This window comes from Chionomys nivalis, chromosome 7 (genome assembly GCF_950005125.1).
Source record: "Chionomys nivalis chromosome 7, mChiNiv1.1, whole genome shotgun sequence".
NCBI classification, from domain to species: domain Eukaryota; kingdom Metazoa; phylum Chordata; class Mammalia; order Rodentia; family Cricetidae; genus Chionomys; species Chionomys nivalis.
In genome coordinates, this window is record NC_080092.1 from 80,360,703 (window position 1) to 80,387,430 (window position 26,728).

At 43.4% G+C, this 26,728-nt stretch overlaps 2 protein-coding genes across 3 annotated transcripts in view; one reads left to right on the forward strand and one right to left on the reverse strand.

The window, feature by feature from the left end:
• The window catches only part of Klhl11 (kelch like family member 11), a 28,736-nt gene that overhangs the window by 257 nt on the left and 1,751 nt on the right, over positions 1-26,728 (reverse strand). Inside the window, exon 2 of one of the 2 annotated variants that reach the window (XR_009057369.1) lies at positions 19,372-21,030. Coding sequence is in view for 1 of the 2 variants with exons in the window: in XM_057773556.1 (XP_057629539.1) it covers positions 19,449-21,030 (1,582 nt within the window). In the remaining variant the exon portion in view is untranslated. Of the gene's footprint in view, positions 1-13,612; positions 21,031-26,728 lie in introns of those variants that run through there. The other variant, XM_057773556.1, reaches the window with a different exon arrangement.
• Positions 79-13,403, forward strand: Klhl10 (kelch like family member 10). Its single transcript, XM_057773557.1, has 6 exons — positions 79-122; positions 893-1,091; positions 6,396-6,885; positions 7,543-8,160; positions 12,698-12,847; positions 13,029-13,403. The coding sequence occupies exons 2-6, from the start codon at positions 898-900 to the stop codon at positions 13,401-13,403; spliced, it is 1,827 nt and encodes a 608-aa protein (XP_057629540.1). The 5' UTR covers positions 79-122; positions 893-897.

Sequence of the window (26,728 nt, forward strand, 5' to 3'; positions counted from 1 at the left end):
GCCCGCCCCGCAACCTCACTGCGCAGGCGTCGTCTCGCTCAAGTAGCGCTGGACTCAGAGCTGCGGGCCGGCCGGCCGTTTGCAGCCGGCTCAGGATGCTCGCAGGAGAAACGCGTTGGGAGGTGGGCGGTTCTACTGTGTGTGGGGGTGGGGTAGGGGAGGACCAAGACTCTGGAGTCCTGTGTATGGGCTGACTGTCATGAGGCTTTGCTGTGCATGGGCTCCTGTCACTCTCTCTGGAATCCTTTGGCAAGAGCCATCTTTCCCAGGATTTGGGTCATAGCTCAGTGGAAGAGTGCTTGCCTGCATATATATATATACTGAGTTTCATCCCCAGTATTGCAAATAACAAAACCCACCAGGTAATCCGTATGCATTTGGGACCAGGGATGCACCCAGGAGACACTTTCCTATCTGGGCCCCTCATCATCACTAAGCAAATTAAGCCATCTCAGGGTCTAGAAAACCAGCCTGACATTTAATCAGCTTTGCTTCTGGCTCTGCACACGAGGAGCCCCGTGGGAGTTGGGGAAAGATGCTGCAGGGATGTGGAATCGACCTGAAAATGTAACAGGAAGGTAGACTCAGTAAAGCCTCAATTGTGTTGGTGGCCACAGTTCTGCCCTAGGTCTGAGGGCAGGGAAGGAGGTGTGGGGTGGTCTGTGTGTATGTCCCTGGGGGAGGGGGAGGCAGAAGAAGGGGTAGGAGAGGTTCCAGAACCTGAGAGCACAATCCTGAGTGATCTCACTGCTCAGGATTCTGGAACTTGGGCTGCCGGATGGTACCTATATGAAAGATGTAGTAGGGAAAAAGAGCGACAGCTGGCTAAAGGGGCCCCCCCAGAACCCTTCCCAACACCCCAGGAGAGCAACCTCTCTCCCCTGGTCCCAAGGTGCCATGGAGATGGAGAACACGGCGGCCTCCACCCGGTTCCACCAGCCTCACATGGAGAGGAAGATGAGTGCGATGACCTGTGAGATCTTCAACGAGCTTCGACTCGAGGGCAAGCTCTGCGATGTGGTCATCAAAGTCAATGGCTTGGAGTTCAATGCCCACAAGAACATCCTCTGTAGCTGCAGCTCCTACTTTAGGTACAACAGGGGCCCGAGCTAAGCCCAAGGGGAGTCAGGGCTCCGCTTGAGGCTTTGTCATCTGCTTGTCAGTTTCCCATTTCCCATCTTAAATGTAGGGCTACTGAAGGCTCTGGGCTCCTTGGAGCCTGGCTGCACTGCCTTCTAAGCAATCCCAGCTGGGGCCAGAGCTTCTCTCTGCTTCTTGATGTGTTTTAAAGTGGGCTTAAATATCTGGCAAGTCAGGGGCTTTTCTCTTTGATCCTCATTTCAACCAACTTCGAGTTGGACGCCTGTGGATTCTGCACTTAACCTAGGTGATATCACTCCCAGCCCAGTCCCAGCAGAGATCACTGAAATCAGGAAGGTCAACAGTCAGAATACAGGGGATGGGGAGGGGATGAGGGGAGAGTAAGTACCCAGGAAATATTTTCAAAAGAAAAGGAGTTTGGATTGAAATTCTTAACTCAGGGAGTGCATATGTTCTTTTGTTTATAAGCTGAAAAAAAGAGTACTTGGTCCCAATGAAAACATGAGAAATATAGTCATTTTTTGCTAAAAAGTTCTCTTATTCAAGCCCAGCACGGTGGTACAGGCCTATAATCACATTTACTCATAGGCTGAGACAAGAGGAGCAAAAGTTCAAGGCCTTGGGGTCTGGGGATTTGGTTCAGTAGTAGGTTGTTTGTTGTCCAGCATACACTACGCCCTGGGTTCAAGCCCCAGTACTCAAAGAGACCACCACCCACCAATAACAATACAGCCGTTCAAAGCCTGCCTAGGAAACTTAATGAGGGTCTGTCTCAAAATCACAATGACAGCAAAAGGACTGGGGGATGAGAGCTAGGCCTCGTGCCGCCCATCTGGAATGTCAGCTCTCAGGAGGCCAAGGCACCAAGATGAATTCAAGTTCAACCAGGCTACATAAGCTTTAGGCCAGGCCTGAGCTACAGACAAGACTCTGTCTCAGTTACAACTGTCTCAGTTGCCTGATTAACAAAACCCCAACCATTACCCTAAAAAGAATCTCTGTTCAGCTGAGGGGCCACTCCAGGGCTTGCAGGTCAAAAACTTAAAACTTTGAGGGCTTGGGGAAAAAAAAAAAAGCCAGGTGGTGGTGGTGCACACTTTTGATCTTAGCACTTGGGAGGCCAAGGCAGGCAGATCTCTGAGTTTGAGGCCAGCCTGATCTATAGCGCAAGCTCTAGGACTGCCAGGGCTGCATAAAGAAACCCTGTCTCGGGCTGGAGAGATGGCTCAATGGTTAAGAGCACTGACTGCTCTTCCAGAAGACCCGGGTTCAATTCCCAGCACCCACATGGCAGCTCACAACTGTCTGAAGATCCAGTTGCAGAGGATCTGATACCTTCACACCAATGCACATAAAATAAAGTTAAATAAACCATTAAAAAAAAAAAAAAGAAACCCTGTCTCAAAAAACCGAAACAATAAAACAACAACAAAAGACTTTATGTATAGATGCATGCCTTGCATGCCTGTGTGTGTGCTGGAGCTGGAGTCAGGCAGGTAACACAGGTACTGGGGACTGAACTCAAGTCCTCTCCAAGAGCACTGTGAGTACTTAACCAAGAACCATTGCCCCAGCCCTCGGACTTTGAGTTGGTTTGTTTGTAACTGGTTTGAGTTGTCCTCAAGTACAAGGTTTGTAGATGAGGGCTGGAGAGATGGCTCAGAGGTTAAGAGAACTGACTGCTGTTCCGGACGTCCTGAGTTCAATTCCCAGCAACCACATGAAGGCTCACACCCATCTATAATGAGATCTGGTGCCCAGAACACTATATACATAATAAATAAATTTTTAAAAAGGTTTGTAGATGACAATGTGGCATTGCAATGTTAAAAGGTTGACCATGCCTGATTCTCTACTCTAGAACAGAAGCTACAAAAAGACCATAAACCAGGTTCACCCCTGTAATCCCAACACTGGAGAGGCTGAGGCAGGAGGATCAGTAGTTCAAGGCCAGCCTGGACACAGAGTGAGAATCTGTCTTTAAAAAAACAAAACAAACAAACAAAAAACAAAGCTAAAACAACAAAAAACAAGATAGTAAATGTTTTTTTTAAAAATTGCATTTGTTCATTTATTTTGTTTATGGATATTTGCCTGCATGTATGTCTGTCTGTCTGCGCCACATGCATGAAGTACCTGAAAAGACCATAAGGGCATTGGATCCCATGGGACTGGAGTTACAGGCTGTTGTAAGCTACCAAGTAGATGGTTGGGCTTGAACCTTATGTCTCTGGAAAAGAGCCATCTCTCCAGCCCCAAGACAGTAAAATATCTTAAGCTCCACAGGCCATATACTTTCTTGCAACTGCTCAACCTTGCCTTTATGTCAAGAAGGGCCAAACAGGGCTAGGCATGTTAGTGTCCATCTTTAATTCTGGCACTTGGGAGGTAGAGACAGGCAGATCTCTGAGAAATCTAGGCCAGCCTGGTCTACATAGGGATTTCCAGGGCTACATTGGTGAGACCCTGCCTTTAAAAAGAAAATGAATTGCCAGGTGGTAGTGGCACACACCTTTAATTCCAGCACTCAGGAGGCAGAGACAGGTGGATCTCTGTGAGTTCGAGACCAGCCTGGAACTACAAGAACTAGTTCCAGGACAGCTAAAGTTGTTACATTGCATTTGACAGAGGTTGTAGGCTGGCAAGCCACAGTCCTGAGGAAGAACTTGAAGCCTTAAGCCCACTGTCCTTAAGCCTCTTAGGGGGAAAAATACATGTGTGTGTGTGTGTGTGTGTGTGTGCAAACGCGCGTGTGTGTATGTGTGTACCATACACATATATGTTCTGTTTGATTCAATACCCAGAAATGTACCTAGTCACACAGAGAACCAAACACATAGCTCTGATCATTTGTTGCTTATTTTCTGACTGGCAGTATTCTGGGGATTGGGAAGAAAATAAAGAGATGAATGTTCTTGTCCTCACGAGGCTTACACTTTCTTTTTTTTCTTTCTTCCTTCTTTTTTGTTGTTTTGTTTTGCTTTTGGGTTTTTTTTTTGTTTGTTTTTTGTTTTTTGTTTTTTTCGAGACAGGGTTTCTCTGTGGTTTTGGAGTCTGTCCTGGAACTAGCTCTTGTAGACCAGGCTGGTCTCGAATTCACAGAGATCCGCCTGCCTCTGCCTCCCAAGTGCTGGGATTAAAGGCGTGTGCCACCACCGCCTGGCTTTGCTTTTTGTTTTTTGAGACAGTTTTTAATGTAGCCTTGGCTTTTCTGGAACTTGTTATGTAGTCCAGGATGGCCTCAGAAATCTCCTTGTCTCTGCCTATAGAATTCTGGGATTAAAGGTGTGCACCACCATGTAGGTCAATACATATATAAAATTTTTAATATGTATATATTTTTGTAAGATTTATATATGTGTGTATATATATGTGTGTGTGTGCGTGTGTATGTATGTGTATGTGTGTATATGTATACATATATATGACTGTCAAGGACCAGCAAGATGACTCACTAGTAAAGGTACTTGCTGCTCAGCATGATGACCTAGGTTCAATCCCTGGAATCTACATGGTAGAAAGAGAGCACCAACACTCACATGTTGTCCCCTGACCTCCACACAAACACTCCACATACACACACACAAACATATAAATAAACTTAATTTTAAAAAAGATGGTCAGAGAAGACTTTGCTGACAAGGCGATACTTGAATTATCTAGGGGATTAGGACATGGACCTCGGAAGTCTTGGGGACTTCCAGGGAGAGGGAACTCGAGTAAGGAGGTGGAATTAGCTCCAGGACACAAAGAATAGGTAAGAAGCCCTGAGGACAGAGGACGGGGAAAATGGGAGATACCCAGAGCTCACCAGTTCTTACAGTTCTTAGTAAAGACCTAGCATTTCCCTCTTAACACGTCAGGGGAAGGTTTTGAATGCAAGGGCGACGCGGGCTACGTAAGCTTTGTAAGCTTTGTAAGGATGGCTCCGGGGTTGTCCAGTCACATGGGAGATCTGGTGGGCAGCGGGTCAAGGCAGATTGAGATTTAATTTTGTGTATATGAATGTTTTGTCTGCACATAGGCCGGTGTATCACTTGTGGGTGGACCTAATGCCTGCGGAGGCCAGCAGAAGGCTACAGAATCCCTAAAAAGGAAGTTAGGATGATTATGAGCCACCATGTAGGTGCTGGGACTCAAAACAGGGTCCTCTGCAAGAGCAACAAGTACTCATATTTCTGGGTCATCTCTATCCTCTGGGACCAGGGTCTTTATTTATTTATTTATTTTGTTTTTCGAGACAGGGTTTCTCTGTAGCTTTAGTGCCTGGCCTGGAACTAGCTCTTGTAGACCAGGCTGGCCTCGAACTCCCAGAGATCCGCCTGCCTCTGCCTCCCGAGTGCTGGGATTAAAGGCGTGCGCCACCACCGCCCGGCTCCGGGTCTTTTTTTTTTTTTTAATTATTTTTTATTTTATGTATATAAATGTTTTGTCCATGTGTATGTATGTGCACCATGTACATGCCCGATGCCTGCAGAGATCAGAAGAAGGCACTGAATTCCCTGGAACTGGAACTATACATGGTTGTGAGGCCACCATGTGGGTGGTGGGAATTGAACTTGGGTCCTGTGCAAGAGCAACTCCTGAGGCATTTCTCCAGACCATAAGGAGTCTTGGTCTGATTTTCACTCTAGAGCTCACTTTCTCCATCCAGAAACTGTAAACAAAACAAGGGCGGTGGACTGGGGGGATGAGTCAGTGGGTAAGTGCTTGCTGCCCAAGCAGGGAGACCTGAGTTCAGATCCCCAGAAACCATATAAAAGCCAAGCCGAGTGGCACATACTTGTAATTCCAGTGTTGGGAGGAAGAGAAAGGGTGATCCTGGGGGTTTGCTGGATAGCCAGTCTAGTCAAAACAGTGAGCTCCAGTGTAAGACCTGTGTCTCAAAAACAAAAAACATACATACATATATACATACATACGTACATATGTACATACGTACATACATACACACATACATACATACATAGCAAAGACAGTCAATATTGATCTATAGCATTGATATACCAGCACAGGCTAGTATACCTACACACACACACACACACCTTGAAAAAAGAGGGTAAAGACAGAGTGCAGGAGTTTCCTGGAAAAGTACTTTTCACACCCACTGTATAGAGCCATTCTTCGCTGCACTCCCTCAGGCCAGTCTAGTTCCAACATACTCACTGGGCAACACTGGGAGTGTGTCCAAGCCCTCAGAAAGCAAAGGAGCCAGGGGTGGGGTGAGAGTGGCCACCAGGAGCCGACTGTTTCTGTGCTAATTTCTCTCATCTTTGTTTTTTTTTTCTCCCTAGAGCTTTGTTTACAAGTGGCTGGAACAACACAGAGAAGAAGGTTTACAACATTCCCGGTATTTCCCCCGACATGATGAAGCTAATTATTGAGTATGCGTACACTCGGACCGTGCCAATCACCCCTGACAACGTGGAGAGGCTGCTGGCTGCTGCCGACCAGTTTAACATCATGGGCATTGTTAGGGGTTGTTGCGAGTTCCTCAAGTCGGAGCTGTGTCTGGATAACTGCATCGGCATCTGCAAGTTCACGGACTATTACTACTGCCCGGAGCTGAGGCAGAAGGCCTACATGTTCATCCTGCACAACTTCGAGGAGATGGTGAAAGTCTCAGCGGAGTTCCTGGAGCTCTCGGTCACTGAACTCAAGGACATCATTGAGAAAGATGAGCTCAACGTGAAGCAGGAGGACGCTGTATTTGAGGCCATTTTAAAGTGGATTTCTCACGACCCTCAAAATAGGAAGCAACATATTTCAGTTTTGCTTCCTAAGGTCAAGTTTAGATATTCTTTGCAAAGGCTTAGTTGCTCGCGTTCAATTGGTTTATCCAGAGTGACCATCCCTAAGAGCCACAGAGCCCAGGGTTGTGTCAACGCTTCATGAGAGGCATCTCCTGCTTCTCTCTGAAGTTTGCAGTTTTCTCTTCCCTTGATGTTGCTTTCGTTAAATTCCCTCTTGATGCGGGGGGAGCAGCAGGGGATTCCACAGAGTTCTAAAAGGTCTCTCTCTCACCCTCTTTCCATTTGCTACCCTCCCCACACCGAACAGGAACTAAGTCACAAGAGACAGGAACTAAGTCATAAGAGTGGCATACAGTGGTAGCCACTTGATCCTATCTACTGTTTTACATATGGAGCTATATTTAATTTCTGGACAATTATACGGCTTCTTTTGGTTGGAAAGCTCTACCCAGTGGCCAAGGAATGTGTAATTGTTACCCTCAGGTGCCTTCTGACTAGCTCATTTCTCTGTATGTATACCACCTCCTCAAGACAAATACATGTTATTAAAAATCAAACAAAGGGACTTGGAATATGGCTCAGAGGTTAAGAGCACTTGCTGCTCTTTCAGAAAGTGGGGCTTAGAGAGATGGGACTTGCAGACAGCCTTGCCTCATGGGAATGAATTTCTGTATTTTATTCTTCTTAGGTTCGTCTGGCCCTAATGCATGCCGAGTACTTCATGAATAATGTTAAGATGAACGACTATGTCAAAGACAGTGAAGAATGTAAGCCAGTCATCATAAATGCCCTAAAGGCCATGTATGACCTGAACATGAACGGACCCTCCAATTCTGACTTCACCAACCCACTCACCAGGCCCCGCCTTCCCTACGCCATTCTATTTGCTATTGGTGGATGGAGTGGCGGGAGCCCCACCAATGCTATTGAGGCATACGATGCTCGAGCAGACAGATGGGTGAATGTCACTTGTGAGGAAGAAAGTCCTCGAGCCTACCATGGGGCAGCCTACTTGAAAGGCTACGTTTATATCATCGGGGGGTTTGATAGCGTAGACTACTTCAATAGTGTTAAGCGTTTTGACCCTGTGAAGAAAACTTGGCACCAAGTGGCCCCTATGCACTCTAGACGTTGCTACGTCAGCGTGACAGTCCTCAGCAATTTCATCTACGCCATGGGAGGGTTTGATGGCTATGTGCGTCTCAACACTGCAGAACGATACGAGCCAGAGACCAACCAGTGGACGCTCATTGCCCCCATGCACGAGCAGCGGAGCGACGCAAGCGCTACAACACTCTATGGGAAGGTAAAGAACAGGGTGGCAGGGGAGGATGGATACTCTTCTTCCTTTGGGAATGAGGCTGGAAGACAAAATGGCAGTATTTACAAGACAGTACAGCTGTCTTTCAGTATCCACTGAAGCTTGGATGATGGTCCCCCGTACACAGCCGCATCCAGACGCTCGAGTCTCATATAACATGGAATGGTGCCTGTGTATAGCCTGTGAGCAGTTGGGTGTGGGGACACACACCCATAAACCTAGCTCTTGGGAGCCTAAGACAGGAAGATTGCTATGAGTTTAAGGCCGGCCTGGGCTACACAGAGTTCAAGGCAAGCTGGGGGCTAAACAGGAAGACTCTATCTCAGAGAAAAACTGTTGTATGATTTCCTCCCATATTCTTTAATCATCTCCAGTTTGCTTGTAATACTTGACATTATGTGAATGCTAAGCAAATTGTTTACTGTATTTTTTTAGATATCTATGAGAAAAAAATCTATACATTTTCAGTACATATATTAACTTGTTTTAAATTAAATTTTCTGGGGGCATAACATGAGCATCTGTGGGGGTCAGAGGACAACTTGTAAGAGTAGATTCCTTCTACCAGGTGGGGTCCAGAGATCAAACAGGTCTTCAGGTTTGGTGACAAGTGCCATTACACATAATGCCATCTTGCTAGCCAGTTTTATTTTTACTAGATATAAAAAATGATTATGTATATGAATGTTTTGCCTGCATGTATGTATATACATCATATGCATGTCTGGTGCTCAGGGAGGACAGAAGAGGGAGTCCCCTGGAATGAAAGACTTATGGATAGTGAGCCACCATATGGGCGCTGGGAATCAAACTCTGAGTCCTCTGCAAGAGTAGCAAGTGTACCTTGGTCACGGTGGTGCATGGTGTACGCCTTTAATTCCAGCACTAAACAAACAGAGGCAGGTGTACCTCTGAGCTTGAGGCCAGCCTCATCCACACTGTGAGTCCCAGGACAGCAATAAAAAAGCTCAAACAAAACAACAAGTGCGATAATCTGCTGAGCGCTCTCTCGCCTCCATTTGTTTAGAGATGGGCCTCCGTACTCCTGAGAGCCTAGCATTCCCAAAGGTCCTCCTGTCTCTGACGCCTGAGTGCTGAGATTAAAAGCATACCCCACCTTGATTGACAATTTTTTTTTTTAGATAGGGTCTCACTCTGTAGCCAAGGCTAGCCTTGAAGCTTCAGTGATCGCCTTGCTGTAACTACAAGTGTGAGTTGAGCCATTATGCCTATCACACAACTTCCCTCCCTAATATATATATATTGGTTTTGTTTGTTTCGAGACAGGGTTTCTCTGTCTAGCCCTGGCTGTCCTGGAACTCACTTTGTAGACCAGGCTATCCTCAAACTCAGAGATCCACCTGCCTCTGCCTCCAGAGTGCTGCGATTAAAAGCATGCACCACCCCCTCCCCTGGCAATATTTTCTTAAGGTTTTTCTTTTCATGGGGGATTGGGCCTGTAGGGATGGCTCAGTGGTTGAGAGCACTTGTTGCTCTTGTAAAGGCCCAAGTTCAGTTCCCGGCACCCATGTGAAGCAGGTAGCCTATAACTTTTAATTTTTTAAATTCATTTTACATACCAACCATAGTTCCCCCTCCCTTCCCTCCTCCCACTCTCCCCACCACATCCTCCCCCTTACAAATTCTTTTAATTCCAGCTCCAGGGGAGCCAACATCTCCCTCTGGCTTCTGAGGGCTCACAGACACACACAAACACAGACACACAGATGTGCGCATGCATACAAAATTTTTTTAAATTTATTTTTATTTCGTGTGCATTTGTGTTTTGCTTGCATGTATGTCCATATGAAATCCCTTGGAACTGGAGTTACAGACAGCTGCCATGTGGGTGCTGGGAACTGAACCTGGGTCTTCTGGAAGAGCAGCCAGTGCTCTTAAACACTGAGCCATCTCCCCAGCCCCACAAAAATACTTTTTAAAAGTTTTTTTCTTTCTTTTTAGACACATTTCTTTGTGTTGCCCTGATTGTTCCTGGAACTCACTCTGTAGACCAGGCTGGCCTTGAACTCAAGAGATTCACCTGCCTCTGCTGGGATTAAAGGCTTGCGCCACCACTACCTACCTTCTTTTTCTTTTTCAACTAAATTTTTATTTAGTGTGTGTGTAAACTCCTGTGGTGTATGTGTGGAGGTCAGAGGACAACTTGCAGAAGTCAAATTTTTCCTCCCACCATGCAGCGCAAGCTCCTTCACCCACTGAACCATCTTTCCAGCCCTCCCCAACATCTTCTGTAATTATCTAACGCTTTGTGTGCATGGGCACACATGTGACACCATACAAGTGTGGCGGTCAGAGGACACTTTCCTTTCTACCAAGTGGGACCTGGGATTGCATTTAGGGTGTCACTCAGCGACAAGGGCTACTACCCACAGCCCCTCCCCAGCATCTGCAGTCCTAGTTCTGATGCATGGATGTGTGGAACCTGAGGTGCACAGGGCTGACTGTGCTCTTCTTCTCAAGTTATTAAGTGGCTGTTTATAAATGTATAATTTTTGCTTATTAAAGCACAATGTAGCAGGCATGGTGGCACACACCTTTAATCCCAGCACTCAGGAGGCAGAGGCAGACTCCTGTCTGTGAGTTTGAGGCCAGCCTGGTCTACAGGAGCTCCAGGCTGGGTTACAAAGTGAGACCCTTCTTCAAAAAACCAAACCAGCTGGGCAGTGATGGCGCATACCTTTAATCCCAGCACTTGGGAGGCAGAAGCAGGAGGATCTCTGTGAGTTTGAGGCCAGCCTGGTCTACAAATAAAGTTCTAGACAGCCAGCACTGTTACACAGAGAAATCCTGTCTGAAAAACAAAATAAACAAACCCAACCAACAAAACAACCACAAAAACAAACAACCAAATCCAAAACAATACCAAAATAAAAAAAAAAAAAATTGCCGGGCGGTGGTGGCGCAGGCCTTTAATCCCAGCACTCAGGAGGCAGAGGCAGGCGGATCTCTGGGAGTTCGAGACCAGCCTGGTCTACAAGAGCTAGTTCCAGGACAGGCTCCAAAACCACAGAGAAACCCTGTCTCGAAAAACCAAAAAAAAAAAAAAAAAAAAAAAGTGCATCATAGCAAATGCAGAGACACTCATGCACGTATGTGCACATCCATACATATACAATATACATGCTAAAAAAATGGATGGTTCCTGAGGGAGAACTTCTGTCCTTCATATGCATGCATGCATACATACATACACACATACATACACACACACACACATACATACATACATACATACATACTGGCATCCCCACACACTCACGTACACACAGAATCCATGCACATAGAGAATAATGGATAGACTGGCATTAAAAATGTCCCCCGGGGGACTAGAGAGATGGCTCAGTGGTTAAGAGCAACAGTTGTTCTTCCAGAAGACTCCAATTAGATTTCAGCACCCACCTGGCAGCTTAACAGTCTGTAACTCCAGTTCCAAGGAAATTTAACACCTTCTGGCCTCTGAGGACATGACACACATATGTTATATAGACAGGCATATGGGCAAAACATCCATAAGCAAATAAATCTTTCAAAAAGTGCCCCCTGGGCCTTTGAGATGGTCCAGTGGATAAAGGCATTTGCTATTAAATCTGATAACCCAACTTTCACCCTTGTTACCTAGGAGAGATGACAGGAAAGAACCGACTCCAGCAAGCTGTCCTCTGACCTCCACATGTATGACATGGCACAGGTGCATGCATGCATACAAATAAATATAACTGGGGGAAAAAAAGAGGACAGGGAAAGATGGTGTGGTGGTACAGGCGTTTAAACTCAGGAGGCTGAGGCAGGGAGGCCCACCTGGTCTACATAGTGGGTTCCAGGACAACCAGGGATATATAGTAAGAGTGAGACTTTATTGCAAAAGAAACAAAAAAAGTAAAAAAAAAGCACATGGAGGGACTGGAGAGTTGGCTCAGAGATTAAGAACATTGGCTGTGAAGATCTGGGTTCAATTATAAGTACCCACATGGTAACTCACAACTGTTAACTCTAATCCCAGGGGATTCCCCAGCCTTCATTGACATTGCATACACGTGATGTACAGACAAACTTGCAGGCAAAACGCTCATACACATAAATACACAAGTTGTCCCTGATCAGGTCTACCAGCTGGCCTGCAACTTGGAGAGCATCCAGCACAGGCTAAGTTCTGGGCTGGAACTGCTGCTATTTCCTCTCCACATGCTTAGAAGACAGCTCTCCAAAAACTGTCTCTCCAGGGGATTCCCCAGCCTTCATTGACATTGCATACACGTGATGTACAGACAAACTTGCAGGCAAAACGCTCATACACATAAATACACAAGTTGTCCCTGATCAGGTCTACCAGCTGGCCTGCAACTTGGAGAGCATCCAGCACAGGCTAAGTTCTGGGCTGGAACTGCTGCTATTTCCTCTCCACATGCTTAGAAGACAGCTCTCCAAAAACTTAAAAGTCCTCGCCTTGTTATCTTCTGTCTACTCCTCAGTATAACTTAACAATCCTGAATTCTCTCCACAGGTCTACATATGTGGTGGGTTTAATGGAAACGAATGCCTGTTTACAGCAGAAGTGTACAACACTGAGAGCAACCAGTGGACAGTCATTGCACCCATGAGGAGCAGGAGGAGTGGAATAGGTGTAATTGCTTACGGGGAACATGTATACGCAGTGAGTTTCCATTGTATCATGATAAAATGGCACCCTTAGACTTTCTAATAGCAGAGGTTCAGCCTGTCATTAGCGAGCATTTGAAAAGAGGCGGTAGCATCACCTGTTCTCCCCACAAGGGCTTCCTCGGTAAACAGAAGCAATGGATAGGAGTCAACCTTGTTTCTTTTGCTCTTCACAGGTAGGTGGCTTTGATGGAGCTAATCGACTGAGGAGTGCAGAAGCCTACAGTCCAGTGGCTAATACGTGGCGCACAATCCCCACTATGTTTAATCCTCGTAGCAATTTTGGTATCGAGGTAGTGGACGACCTCTTGTTTGTGGTGGGTGGCTTTAATGGCTTTACTACCACCTTTAATGTTGAGTGCTATGATGAAAAGACCGATGAGTGGTATGACGCTCACGACATGAGCATATACCGCAGTGCTCTGAGCTGCTGCGTGGTGCCAGGGCTAGCCAATGTTGGGGAGTATGCAGCTAGACGGGACAACTTCACAGGATTAGCACTGCGAGATGAAGTAAAGTATTCCGCTTCGACAAGTACCCTACCTGTATGAGCCTCTTCATTTAGCTAATAAAAAGTCTAAGCAATAAGAATTAATTCTTTTTTTAAATAAATGCAGTGTTTAAACTTGTAAGAGTACTGGAAAATGTTCAACTTAAGGGAAGCAAGGGTTGGATAAATGAGGGAGTTAAGAAAGAAGGTGATTATTTTCAACAGTGCATAATTAAGAAAAGAACCACACAGTACAAAACCAGCTCTACAGAAATATGTTTATTGAAAACTTACATTTAGACAATTAGTAACTTGAACACGAGCAAGCTAGCTTCAGGAACATAAACACAATATCTCAGAGTGTTCTAAATACTACATCTCCTCTAATCTGAAGGGAGAAAACCAAGATTCTATCTTGCATAGGGGCTTGGGTGCCACTAAGCCAAGAAAACTGTTTTTAAACTAAATACTTATTTTACAAATAACACAACTAGCCCCGGCCCATAGATGGTAAAATCTTCAAACACCTAGCAAGTACTGTGTTTCACAGGTGCAGAAAGCAGGAGGGGTAACTGATTAACAAGTGCTTCAAGGTACCACACTCCTAGCAAGGGTCACAGAGTAAGCCAAAAGCTCTGTAAGGGTTACAGGGAGCAGTGATTTGGCTAAGTAAAGTCCTCGCAGCAAATGACTACTTTGTAAAGTTGCCGTCATTGTCTTACAACTCTCAACAACTGTCTGGTATCACGACCAGAACATGTGCTGTAAGTACAACAACAAAATGGACTTTCCTCAAGAAAATAACAAACGGAGTGACGAGTCGTGCCAAAATGTTTAATGGCTGAGAACAGACTGAATTGTTGCTCAAATAGTCTAGGGTCGAAGCACCGCATTTTTCTAGTGTAGATGAATATTTCACAACACCATATATGTTCAAAGACATGAAATGTGACTAACATGCCCTTTGCACGTAAGCTTAGTTCAGAGGTACCAGAAAGAGGTCCTGTATACTTTATTAGACCGAGTAGCTAAAATATGTAACACAGCTCCAGTCTACTTATAGTGTTGACACTTGAATCAGGAAGCAGAAAAGGAAGTATTTCAAACACACCACATGCTACAGTCAGAGAGGAAAGTGTGCACAAGAACCTGCCTACCAGCTATGACAGGGCTGGAACACAAAGGCGCTCTCTGGCTTCAGACTGAGCATCTGTATTTTAATAGCTCAGTAGTTTAAAATTTTTGGTCCCAGAAATACTACACACAACCAGGTAACCAAAACAAAACTGATGTCAGTTAATTTTAAGTGTTCTTAGCAAAAATGTTACTTTGAACTGGCACAAAAAAGCAAAGCTATCAGGATACACAAGACTAATCATGCAAGTGATGATCGCTTAAACCCTAAGCTCACGACTGACATTCTCAACCTAAAAGGTAGACAGGTAGGGCCCATTATGATGTGGAAGTAGCCTTACTCCAAGTAATGGACAGTCGTACCTTTTTTGGTATAATCGAGTTCTTTCTAACATAGAAAAATAAAAACAAAACAAAGGTTCGCTTGAATATATTTAACTTTTTTTAAAAAAGCTATGTCTATAACTTTTCACAAAGAGCTATATTAGACCTGCACGATTATTATTATAAATACTGTTATGTCCAGTTTAAAATTTCAGAATGTCAGCCTTGAACAGATTTAAGCAAATCTGGTTTCTTCCCTTCCTAACAAGTTAGTTAGAGTATTTAGGAGACACAAGTTATGGTGGTGAAGCCACACATGTGAATTCACATATGAACATTAGAAACTTGGTAGTCAGGAAAACCTGCACACCATCATGCAAGGAAGGACTTACCCCTTCATTCAGCCAGGGTCTAGGCTGCCTGCTGAGTCAAAAAAACAGCGGTTTCAATCAAGTTTTTAAAACCAGATTATACCTAAACCTTAGGAGTTATATTGTCTGCCAAAAAATAAAGGGGGGAAAAAAAGACAAAAAGATGGCCCTATTAACAACTTGGTGGTGACAGCCCCAAAATACAATTCTGGGACCAAAAAGTCAAAAATCAAAATATATGACATTCTTCTGGAGAAAGCTGGCATCCTGATGAAATATTAAATGATTTGCTTGTACAATTAGAGATAAAGGCAAGCTTCCTTCAGTGCACAGACCTCTTACAACTAAGGAATGCTTCTCAGAATCCAAAGGCTTATTTATGTTATGAAGGTAACCACAAAGAGGGCTGGGAAGCAACCCAGTTGGCAGAGTGTTTCCCTAGCATGTGTTCAGTTCCCAGCACTGTAACACACCAGCCTAAAGAAACCCAAAGGATGGAAACTGAGAAAAAGTTAAGGGAAAGGGGGAGGATAACAGGTCCTTTATGCGGAAAGGACTTGTGGTTTCCCAGACTCACTTCAGTTTAAGTTAAATGGTTTTAAAGCACATTTCCAACATAGCTATTAACCCTTGTCCTGGGCAAGAACACTAATTTAGACACTTCAAGAAAATTATCAGTACAGAATCCAAGAACATTAAGCAAATAGCTTAAATTTCTGGTTGTGCTTCTGATATTTTATCACCTAATAAAGTTAACTCTAGTACAATCGGGGAAGTATAGATCACTCTTCTTGGACTTTTCCAGAATGAGAGAAGGAGGTAAAGACATTCTTAAATTAAAAAAAAAAAAAAAAAATCGGATTTACAATACAAACCATCAAGAGTCTTTATTTTATATTATTTATGTACTGCCATTATTAGTTACCCTTTTGTTGTTGGTTAGTTTGAGGCAGGGTCTCACATGTATACTAACTAGACTGGCTCAGAACTCCTGATCTTCTTGCCTTTGCTTCCCAAATGCTCCGATCACAGATGAGCACTTCCATACCCAATTTTTAATTAATTAGATGTCTGTGTCTGCTTGTGGATAAGTCCATGTGAATGAATGCAGGTGCCTACAGGGGCCATGGGTATTAGATTCCCTGAAGGTGGAGTTATAGAGGCTTGTGAGCTGCCTGAAGTGGATGTGGGGAACCAGACTCAGTGGAAAAAAAGCAAATGTTCTTACCTGATGATCCATCTCTCCAGCCCACTGAACAGGAATCTATGCTAAGTGAGTGTTGAAAGATTTAGCCTGAATACTAACTTGCATAAAGTCCAGGAGTGTATAGAAACTCAAAAAATGGGTATTCCTTGATGTAACTTCCTTGAGGTCAAAGCCCATTAGAGGATGGGACCTATTAGTGATGCCACCTTGAGAATTATCTGCACTCCTAACTGCTTTATATACTGCTTGTGTGTATGACTATTCAGAAGTGGTGACTGCACAGGTCTGATGAAGGCCCTACAATGTCAAGAGAACATTCCTCTATTCTGCTGGAGAGCAGTGTTGCTCTAAAATGCATGCTTAATGTAACTGTGTTCTCTAAGCTTGTTAAAAACAAACAAAAAGCAAAACAAAACAAAACAAAAAAACCCTTGAACATTAAGTGAATACTGAAGCAAGAAAAAGTAGTGGCTTTACCCTGGCTGTCAGTGAGGATCTCAACTGAATCTTTACTAAAGAATGCTTATATACCAGTTATGAATCAACAAATCAATCAAGATGTCTTTGGACTGACTACAATTGACTTGTCAATGTTAAATCAATATGGAAATTCTTCCTGAATATGAAAAACATTCATATAGTCTCAAAGCCAATCCAGCATAACAGTGTTTAGAAAGAAGTGATGGGAGTGAAAGGAATTAGGTTGGAACGAATGACAATCACAAGTGCCAGAGGCGCTGAAGCACAGTGGCACTGATGCTGCTGACCATGCTTAAGACAGCAAATCTACAAGGACGGGGAACCAATATCCAGAAGCTTATAGACAAAACAGCTCTTTCAGAGAATCTCTGAGTACAGAGTACAGAGGTTTGGGAAGTCCAGATCCATCACTGGTGCTGTGCTGCAAGTCAAGGGGGCTCACGGTTTAGATGAAACAGACCAGGTGAAAGAAGGCTACAAAGGAAAACAAAATGTACAGACAATACTAGGTCAGAAAAGAAGGAAATGCCATGAAAGACCCTAATGACTTAACACCATGAACTTACAAAAGAAACTGAAGTGGAAAATAAAATTAGTGTGCTACAGAGCCGTCAAGCCCAGCATAGTGGGTGGGACATGGCCTTTAACCCCAGACAGAGGAAGGTAGATCTCCATGAGTTTAGGCCAGCCTGGTCTACACAGAGACTTCCAGGCCAGTCAACACTATATAGAAAGACTATCAAGAAAACAAAAACCAAAAAAATCAAAGGTAAAATAAAATCAGCAAGATCTGGGGAAATCTCTGCAAGTTGAGATTTGCATTAAAACCAAAATCCAAAAGAGAAATGTTTCTTTGATGGTAGGATTCACAAAGAGAAGTTGTACAATGTTCCACCAAGGACAGGATTACTCACAAAAGCCTAAGGCTGAGCACTCCAAGACTAAAGTCCTGCACAAGGGAGTTTAGAAATTAAGTACAAATTAGATCCAGATCCTTAAAGAAAAATGGGAAACTATATACTCTGTCTACAAAAACAAAAAAAAAAATTAAGTACCGAGCAGGTATTTATTATCAAAAATAGTACAAAAGCAATGATACCAATACAAGGTTCAAAAGACACTGTAAAGAAAAGAGCTAACCCTCAATACCATACACAGAAATAGGTGATAAGATCAGCAAACAAAGAATATGCAGACACTAAGAGAATGGGACTCAAGGATATACCTAAAGCAACTGAGAGTTATAGACCTTGAATATGAGAGCTCTAAAATAACAGCTCAAGAAAATGTTAATAAAGCTTTCCCCTCAGGATCTATGTACGGTCAAAGCCTAGTCTATCCTAGTGAGCTCCAGGCCGGCCATGGCTAAATAGAGAGACCCTGTCTCAAAAAACTAAGACTACTTTAGGGAGAGTAATAAAAATATGTATAGATTAAAAACCTTTTCTGAAAGATGACAGCCATTGAACTGATTATTTAACCTTTTGACATTTTTCTATTAAATGTGTTATGTGAAAACCTTAAATTTTTAAAAGCCAAAACTATGTACTCAGGTTTGGTATTCTAGGCTCTAAATTACAATTAAAGTCTAGGGTAATCCAGTACAATATTATGACAATTAAGGGCCAGAAATAATATGGCTTCTCTTAGAGGAGTATTTTCTAAACTCTTACTTTCCTTGCCATTTTGAAAGTTTTTCTTGTGGAAAGAACTGATGAAGAGCCTATATAATATTCAGTGGAGCAAAAAATGAACTGAAGGCATCGCGTGTGATTGTCACGGGCATGCTGCATCCTCCTCAGCTCAGTCACAACCCTTCAAAGTGTTTCAAAATGTTGTTCACTTGCTTTCTCAGCAACACTGAACACTTTTCTTAGAGAAACAAACTTCACCTATGTAACTTCCTCTCTAGTCAATCAGCTAAATACTAATACCTCCCCAATTCTCATCTCAGAATGACGGCTTCAAGTCTATAAATAGCTGTAGCAGAAACAAAAGCCAGATGATATGCCAATCACAAACTTCTCATTGGTCACTCTTTCCAAGGAACAAAAACAGCATTTATAAACACACACAACAAACGTGAGCACCAACATTCTGAGATCAATCTTGCTGAAACATTGTGCTTTTACCTTCAGATCCAGTCTCACTATTGCACATGCCTCCTGCAGATGAGAACTTAATGCATAAATTGATATCACTAAAAACAAACAATCTACACAAAATGTAAAGGAATATCAAAGTAAATGTGCAAATAATGCTGGTGCTTAAAGCCCCAAATATAGGTCCCTAAAACAAAGGAGTTACAGTTGTTGGCAGAAAAAAAGGCCAAATAACTAGACTTGCTTTCCCCCACTTCTCTTTAATAAGATCTTATTTGTCAGCATACAAACTTAAGACAGGACTGTAAGTTAACAAAAATTACCACACTAAACTGAGTTTCCTGTTTGTTTTTTTAACTATCTTCCGTTATAGGGTAGTAAGTCCAAGTAGAAAATAAGTTATTGACATACTTTTCCAAGTAACAGTCCAGGCATCTCCAGCCCCATTGGATGGGGAGAACAGTTTCCAGCTGCACACGTCGGCAAGTTTAGCATTCAATTTGGGAACTTGGCACTCTCCGCATGTTCAGGGCGTGCCGGTGTATCTCTTGCATCTGTCTGATGCGGTCCTTCTGCCACATTAAATTTTGAGGCATAGGGTATCTCTGTGTGCCATGCAGATATCGGTAGGGGATCCTAACATGACAAGCGGTGGCTCTACAACGGGGCTGAGGCATGGGAGGAAGGAGCATCCACCTCTTTCTCTCAGCACAGTATCGGTAGGCCTCTTTCCGATACTGTTTGTCAATATCATCGCTGTTTTTCCAGCCTCCAATAATGAAGACATCATCTTTATAATAGCAAATGGCTGCTCCTTCAATGCTCAGGACTTCTGGAGGCAAGCTTTCAAGGATCTCATCAGACACCTGACCGGCAATTTTTCTTACTGCCTCTTCGTTTTCTAAAGAATAACTCTTGGGACAGCAAGATGCTGTCTGATAAAAGTTTGAATTGACCACAGACATCTGGAAAAAACAGTAATTGTCAATAAGTGGTAAAGATTCTACATCTTTCCACTGTCGAGTCTCTGTATCATAGCAAGTAATTACAGCCTTCAATCCATCCTCGGTGTCCCGGTCCACAGGAGTGCGGGCAGCAATGTACACAAACCGGTCTTCAATAGCTAGTGCTTTGACATCTCGAAGAATCTTTGGTGCCGATTCTAAGTTGTGCCATTTATCAAGCTCGGGATTGTAAACAGTCACATCTTTAAAGCCGGGGCTAAAATTGCCATGTCCTCCAATGCTATACAGCTTCCCTTTGACTTCTGTTAGCCCAAAAGAATGCTTTCTCGTCATCAGACTACAAACGTGTTCCCATGTATTCAAGTTTGGGTTGTACCTTTCCACAGTCTTAGCAAAGCCTGGTTCCATCGAGCCAGCAACATACACATAAGATTCTGTTACTGCAACAGCATGTCCATCAAGGTGATTATGAATGTGGGGCAGATTGACCCATCTGTCCTCATCAACAAAATATCCCACACATTCACTTAAATAGTCTCCTCCTTCTGACACACCTCCAATAACCATGATTACGTCCATGTTTTGTCCGTAGCGAGGTAAGAGTGAGACATGGGATGTGGGATGCTGGAGTGTGCCAGACTGTATGTTCTCTGCTCTGAGTGCATGCCTCTCCACTGCATCAGCCACCAGCTTGACACAAACTTCATTATTGGCCACCAGACGCTCTGGTTTGACATGCCGTGTAAGGTAGGTGGGTTTCATCTGGGACAACCTGAGCAATTTAAAAAGTTCTTCAAAGTATCTCTCTCTCTCTTCAGCATTTCTCTGAACCCACTTCAAAACCGTTTCAAAAAGAACTTCTTCAGAATCCACAGTAATTTCCAAATCCGAAAGCCAGTCTCGAATGAGATGGAAAGGTAAAGTATAAAATTCTTCATCCTGAATGACTTTATAGAAATTTCTCCGGATCATTTCTGCAGCTTTCATAGCAAGCTGACTTAGGGTGTACATGTGGGCTAAACTATGAATGGCCACACAATTTGAGAGATGAAGTTTTTTCTTGAGAAATTCTCCACAAAATTCTTTTAAACGAATCAGTAAGAATCTAGAATCAAGAAAAAGAGAAAAGATTAATTTTGGAATGTAATTATCTCATTTGGTTGCAATGCAGGTGCACTTGAATTATACACATTGAAATGGTAGGATTAATCTTATAAGCACAGTATCTGGAAAGAAAAAAAAAACAAGCAAGCTTTTCAGGAGGAAGGGGTTGAGATAGGTCTTATTATGCAGATGGCTCAGAGGGAAAAAGCACTTGCCAGAGCAAGCCTAGAGATCCAAGTTCAGTCCCTAGAGCCCACATAAAGTCAAAGTTGTCCTCTTGATTATCTTACTTCCAGGTGTGCACTCTGGCACCCTCACATCATAGACACACAATAATACATTTGTAAAAAGTGAGATTACATGCTCATGCCTGTATTCATGAATCATAAACTCAGGAGACCGAGATAGGAGAATCACAAGGTCAAGGCCTGCATGGAAAACTTTTTCAAAATTAATTAATTCATTTATTTATTGTTTGTTTGCTTTGTTTTGTTTTTTTGAAATTAGGTTTCTTTGTGTTGAGCTCTGGCTGTTCTAGAACTCACCTGTAGACCAGGCTGGCCTCAGACTCACAGAGATCCACCTGGCTGACTCCTGAGTGCTGGGATTAAAAGTGTGTGCCACCACTGCCTGGCCTTTATTATTATTTTTTTTTTAAGACAGAGTCTCATCATTTAACTCTGTCTGTCTGGAAACATGGGGATCTTCCTTCTGCCTCTCGAGTGCTGGGATTAAAAATATGTGCCACTATGCCTGGATTCTATTTTCTATGTATGGGTATTTTGTCTGCATGTATGTCTATGTGTGACATTCATAACTGGTACCCTTGGAAGCCAAAGGACGGCATCTGAAGACTTGAGTTTGGTTCCCAGTACCCACACTGAGTAGCTCACAACTGCCTAACCCCAGTTACAAGGGGTCCAATGCCCTTTTCTGGCCTTCTTGGGCACTGCACCCATATGCACATATTGTCACACAGATACACACATACAACAAGGACAAATGCCAATCCAAATGCATTTTTGACATTTTTTTGTTTTGTTTTTCGAGACAGGGTTTCTCTGTAGCTTTGGAGCCTGTCCTGGAACTAGCTCTGTAGACCAGGCTGGCCTCGAACTCCCAGAGATCCGCCTGCCTCTGCCTCCCGAGTGCTGGGTTTAAAGGCGTGTGCCACCACTGCCCAGCCTCTTTTTTGACATTTTAAAAAATTTATTTATTTATTTATTTATTTATTTATTTATTTATTTATTTATTATGTATACAATATTCTGTCTGCATGTATGCCTGCAGGACAGAGGGCACCAGACCTCATTACAGATGGTTGTGAGCCACCATGTGGTTGCCGGGAATTGAACTCAGGACCTTTGGAAGAGCAGGCAATGCTCTTAACCACTGAACCATCTCTCCAGCCCTTTACATCTTTTCTAATCCTTTTGCAGTCACTGGACCTCTGATTTATTTATTTTGGCTTTGCTTTGTTTTTTTGGGACAGCATCTCAAGTAGCCCAGGCTGGTCTCCAACACACCATATAGCGAAGGACGACCCTTCTGCTTCTACCAATTATGTGCCAGGATCACAGACATGCACTATCACTCCCAGCCTTCGGTTCTTTTTTAATGAGAAACAATTTTGGTGAAAGGCAGTATGATCATCTAGTCTAAACTAGAGGCAGGCAGGAACTATAACTTCCTAAAGGCTCAGCTTGGTCAGGTATCTCAAAGAACTCAGCCTTGGCCGAGTCAGGTTTTCATCTCTTTGGGCAATCACAGAAAGTAGACTAAGGGGCTTTACCCAAGGCTGAAGCCTGGAAATAAAACAAAATCACAACAAAAAAATCATGTGTAGCTTAAAAAAAAGAAAAGTGATTTATAGCACAGTGCCCACCCACCTAAACTAATATGAATTAAAACAAAACACAACAGCGTTCGCTCAAATCATAAATCTAATAGCACTTAGCCCAAGAGAGGTGAATCTGAGACCAAGGTTATAGAAGAAAAAGACCCTTTAACTGAAAAGAACCTTAAACAATCTAAGAATGATGTCATCAAGACAGGCCCATTTCTATTCAATAATGGCTTATTATTATGGTTACTGTGCTTAGTAACTACTTAATTACAAAATACAGACGAATTAAGACAAGCTCTCTTAACCTTCTTGAAGAAACATTCCCATCTTAGAGATGAAACAAAGACCAGGTAGAGTGGCGAGTAAAGGCTCTAGACTCCAGAGAGCCCCAGACAATCTGGGTGCCAGAACCACCTGATTCCCAGGCTGCCTCAAGCTCCTATGTTTAGCAGGTAATTCTGAAGTATACCCCCTTAGACAGGTTTTGGGAAGCATTACTCTATTAAAACAATAGCACACTTGGCATTGTTATGTAAGGAACACTGTGCTGCACATGTCTGTTTATATTTATTTATTATATATAGGACTGGGGATTCAATTTAGGGTCTAAAACGTACTAGGCAGGTGCTCTACTATTAATCCCTCCCTCCAACCTTCATTTTAGAGACAGGATCTATCTTAATCAGTGATTCTTCTGCCTCAGCCTCCTGAGGAGCTGGGATTAAAGCGCTGAGCCTAGAGACTCTGCTCATTCTATTATTTCTAATCACAGACAGCATATGTGGGCACAGAGAAGACGATCTTACCTCAGAGCTCATTAAGCTCGATCATTTCAGGCACGTGTAAAAGATGGAGAACAGTTAAGATTTTGTTTTTTTTGTTTGTTTGGTTTTTTTTTTGTATTTTTGAGACAAGGTCTCTCTATGTAGCCCTTGTCTCTGCTTCCCTAGTGAAAAGAATGAAGGCATGCACCACCATGTCAGCAAGTTAGAGTTTTAAGTCACAGACAGACCAAGCAAACTTGATAATAGCTCTTCTTCTGGGTTTCATTTAACAATCCTTCTCAGGCCTGTAAACATCCTACCTCATCCTGAGGACCCAGTCTTGCATTTTAAGACAAGCAAACAGGTAGGCAGGGACTTTATCTTCCCACCAATCTATCTGCAGTTATACCTTGTATTTTCTTTCCCACTTTGGCCTATGGTTTCTTTTTTTTTTTTTTTTTTTTTTTTGGTTTTTCGAGACAGGGTTTCTGCCTCTGCCTCCCAAGTGCTGGGATTAAAGGCGTGCGCCACCACCGCCCAGCCCTATGGTTTCATTTTGAGATAGGGTCTCCCTGTGTAGCCTTGGTGGCCTTGACCACCTGCTGCTGCTGGGATTAAAGACTTGAGCCAGTGGCACACGCCTTTAATCTCAGCACTTGAGGCAGAGGCAGGCGGATCTCTGTGAGTTCGAGACCAGCCTGGTCTACAAGAGCTAGTTCCAGGATAGGCTCCAAAACCACAGAGAAACCCTGTCTCGAAAAAGCAAAAAAAAAAAAAAAAAAAAAAAACATGAGCCACCACAGACAGCATCCGATCCTTACTATTTTCTGGAAAGGGTCTCACTAAATAGTCCAGGTTGGCCTAGATCTCCTGCCTCAGGCTCCCAAGTGCTGGAATTACAGGAGTGCAACACTCAATCTCCAACTTTAGTATGGAGGATTACGGCCTTCCTTGATTTATCAGTTTCTCTTCTTCCACAGAATCATTTTCTTCAGCACAAACATATTCCACCATTTCCTATTTTACAGTCAACTAAGTAGGCACTCTACCTTAAACCCAATCCTTTTTAATACTTTTGTTTTTTGAGACAGAGTTTCTCTGTGTAACAGTCCTGGCTGTACAAAAATCGCCTGCCTCTGCTTTCCAAGTGCCTGAATGTACGTATAAGCCTACTGCCAATATCAGAAGAGGGAGTTGGACCCTCAAACTGGAATTACAGATGGCTGTGAAGCACCATATGGGTTCTGGGAATTGAACACAGGTCCTCTGGAAAAGCAGTCATTGCTCTTAATGGCTGAGCAATCTCTCCAATCCCTGGAAATATCCTATTTGTGACACTGTTTCTACTTGTGATTTCCTTCATAACTTAACTGGACATCCAATGTTCCTCAATCTAACAGCTTATCCAGACATTGTGAGCAAGTCCACACTGACCTTCTCATATCTGTTCAATTTTCAATATCTTTTGTGTGTTTGAGTATGAATGTGGAGAGAGGCACAAGGCTTTGATATCAGATGTCTTTCCTTGATTGATCTCCATCTTATTCTAGACTTTTTAAAAAAGATTTATGTGCACAAATGTTTTGCCTACATGTTTATCTGTTCACCATGTGTGCCTGATGTCCTTGATGGCCAGAAGATATCAGATCTACTGGAACAGGAGTTACAGATGGTTATGAGCCAACATGTGGGCATTGGGAACTGATCCAACCTAGGTCTTCTGCAACAGTAACAAGTGCTCTTAGCCACTGGGCTATCTATCTCTCCAGCCCCTCGACCTTTATTCTTTTCAGACAAGGTCTCTCACTGAGCCCTATCCACTGGGCCAGTCTGGCTGGCCAATGAGCCTTAGAAATCAGCCCGTCTCTGCCCTTTCCCTCAAGGCTGGGGTTACCATGCCTAATTTTTAAAGAACTGAAGTCAAGTCCTCATGCTGCAGTACTGGCATTTTATCTATGGCTGGGCCATCCCCACAACCCCTATTTTCCCACATCTTTTTTGAGGAGTGAAGAGGTGGGGTAGATCTCATTATGAAACCCTGGCTGGCCTAAATATACAGATCAAACTAAAACTGGTCTAAAACTCAGAGATCTGCTTGTCTCTGCTTTCCAAGAGTGCTGGGATGAAATTCCCAGCATTTCCTCAGACTGTAATAATAATCAGATCTTTCCAAGTGCTAGGGTCAAAAAATTTTTTTTTCCTTACTCCCATATCAAGTCCACTTGCAGTTCATCTCTACTTCAAAACACAGATGTCCTGCAGAGATGACTCAGTAGTTAAAAGCACTGGCTGTTCTTCAGGTTCAATTGCCAGCATGACATGCTCTCTTTCTGGTCTCCTTAGGCACCAAGCACTAACACTGCGCACATATAAATGCAGGCAAAACACCCATATACATAAAATAAACCTCAAAGCATACACACACAGGTGTCACCTCTTCTCATCACCCTTCCTTCTCCAAGCCTCTACCACTATTGTGGTGACTTAAACTAGTCTGCATCCTCCCAGCATTGCATCCTTTTTTCCCAATACAGAATTTATCATTCTCACCAACTTCTAATTTTAAAAAGTTCAGCTCTAGCCGGGCAGTGGTGGGCACACCTTTAATCCCAGCACTTGGGTGGCAGAGGCAGGCAGAGTGCTATGACTTTGAGACTAGCCTGATCTAGAGAGCTAGTTCTAGGACAGCTAAGGCTACACAAAGAAACCCTGTGTAGCTGGGCAATGGTGGCGCACGCCTTTAATCCTAGCACTTGGGAGGCAGAGACAGGCAGATCTCTGAATTCAAGGCCAGCCTGGTTTACAGAGTTAGTGCCAGGACAGACTCCAAAGCTACAGAGAAACCCTGTCTCAAAAAACAAAAGTTCAGCTCCTTTCACAGGCGGCCCATAACGCTGTGGTTCTCTGTCTGCGGGTTGAGACTCCCTGGGGTCAAATGACCCTTTCACAGGGGTCGCCTATCAGTCTGCATATTAGATATTTATGTTACGTTTCATAACACTAGCAAAATTATAATTGTGAAATAGCAACAAAAATAACTTTATGCTCACCGGGTCACCACAACATGAGAAATTGTATTAAAGGGTCAC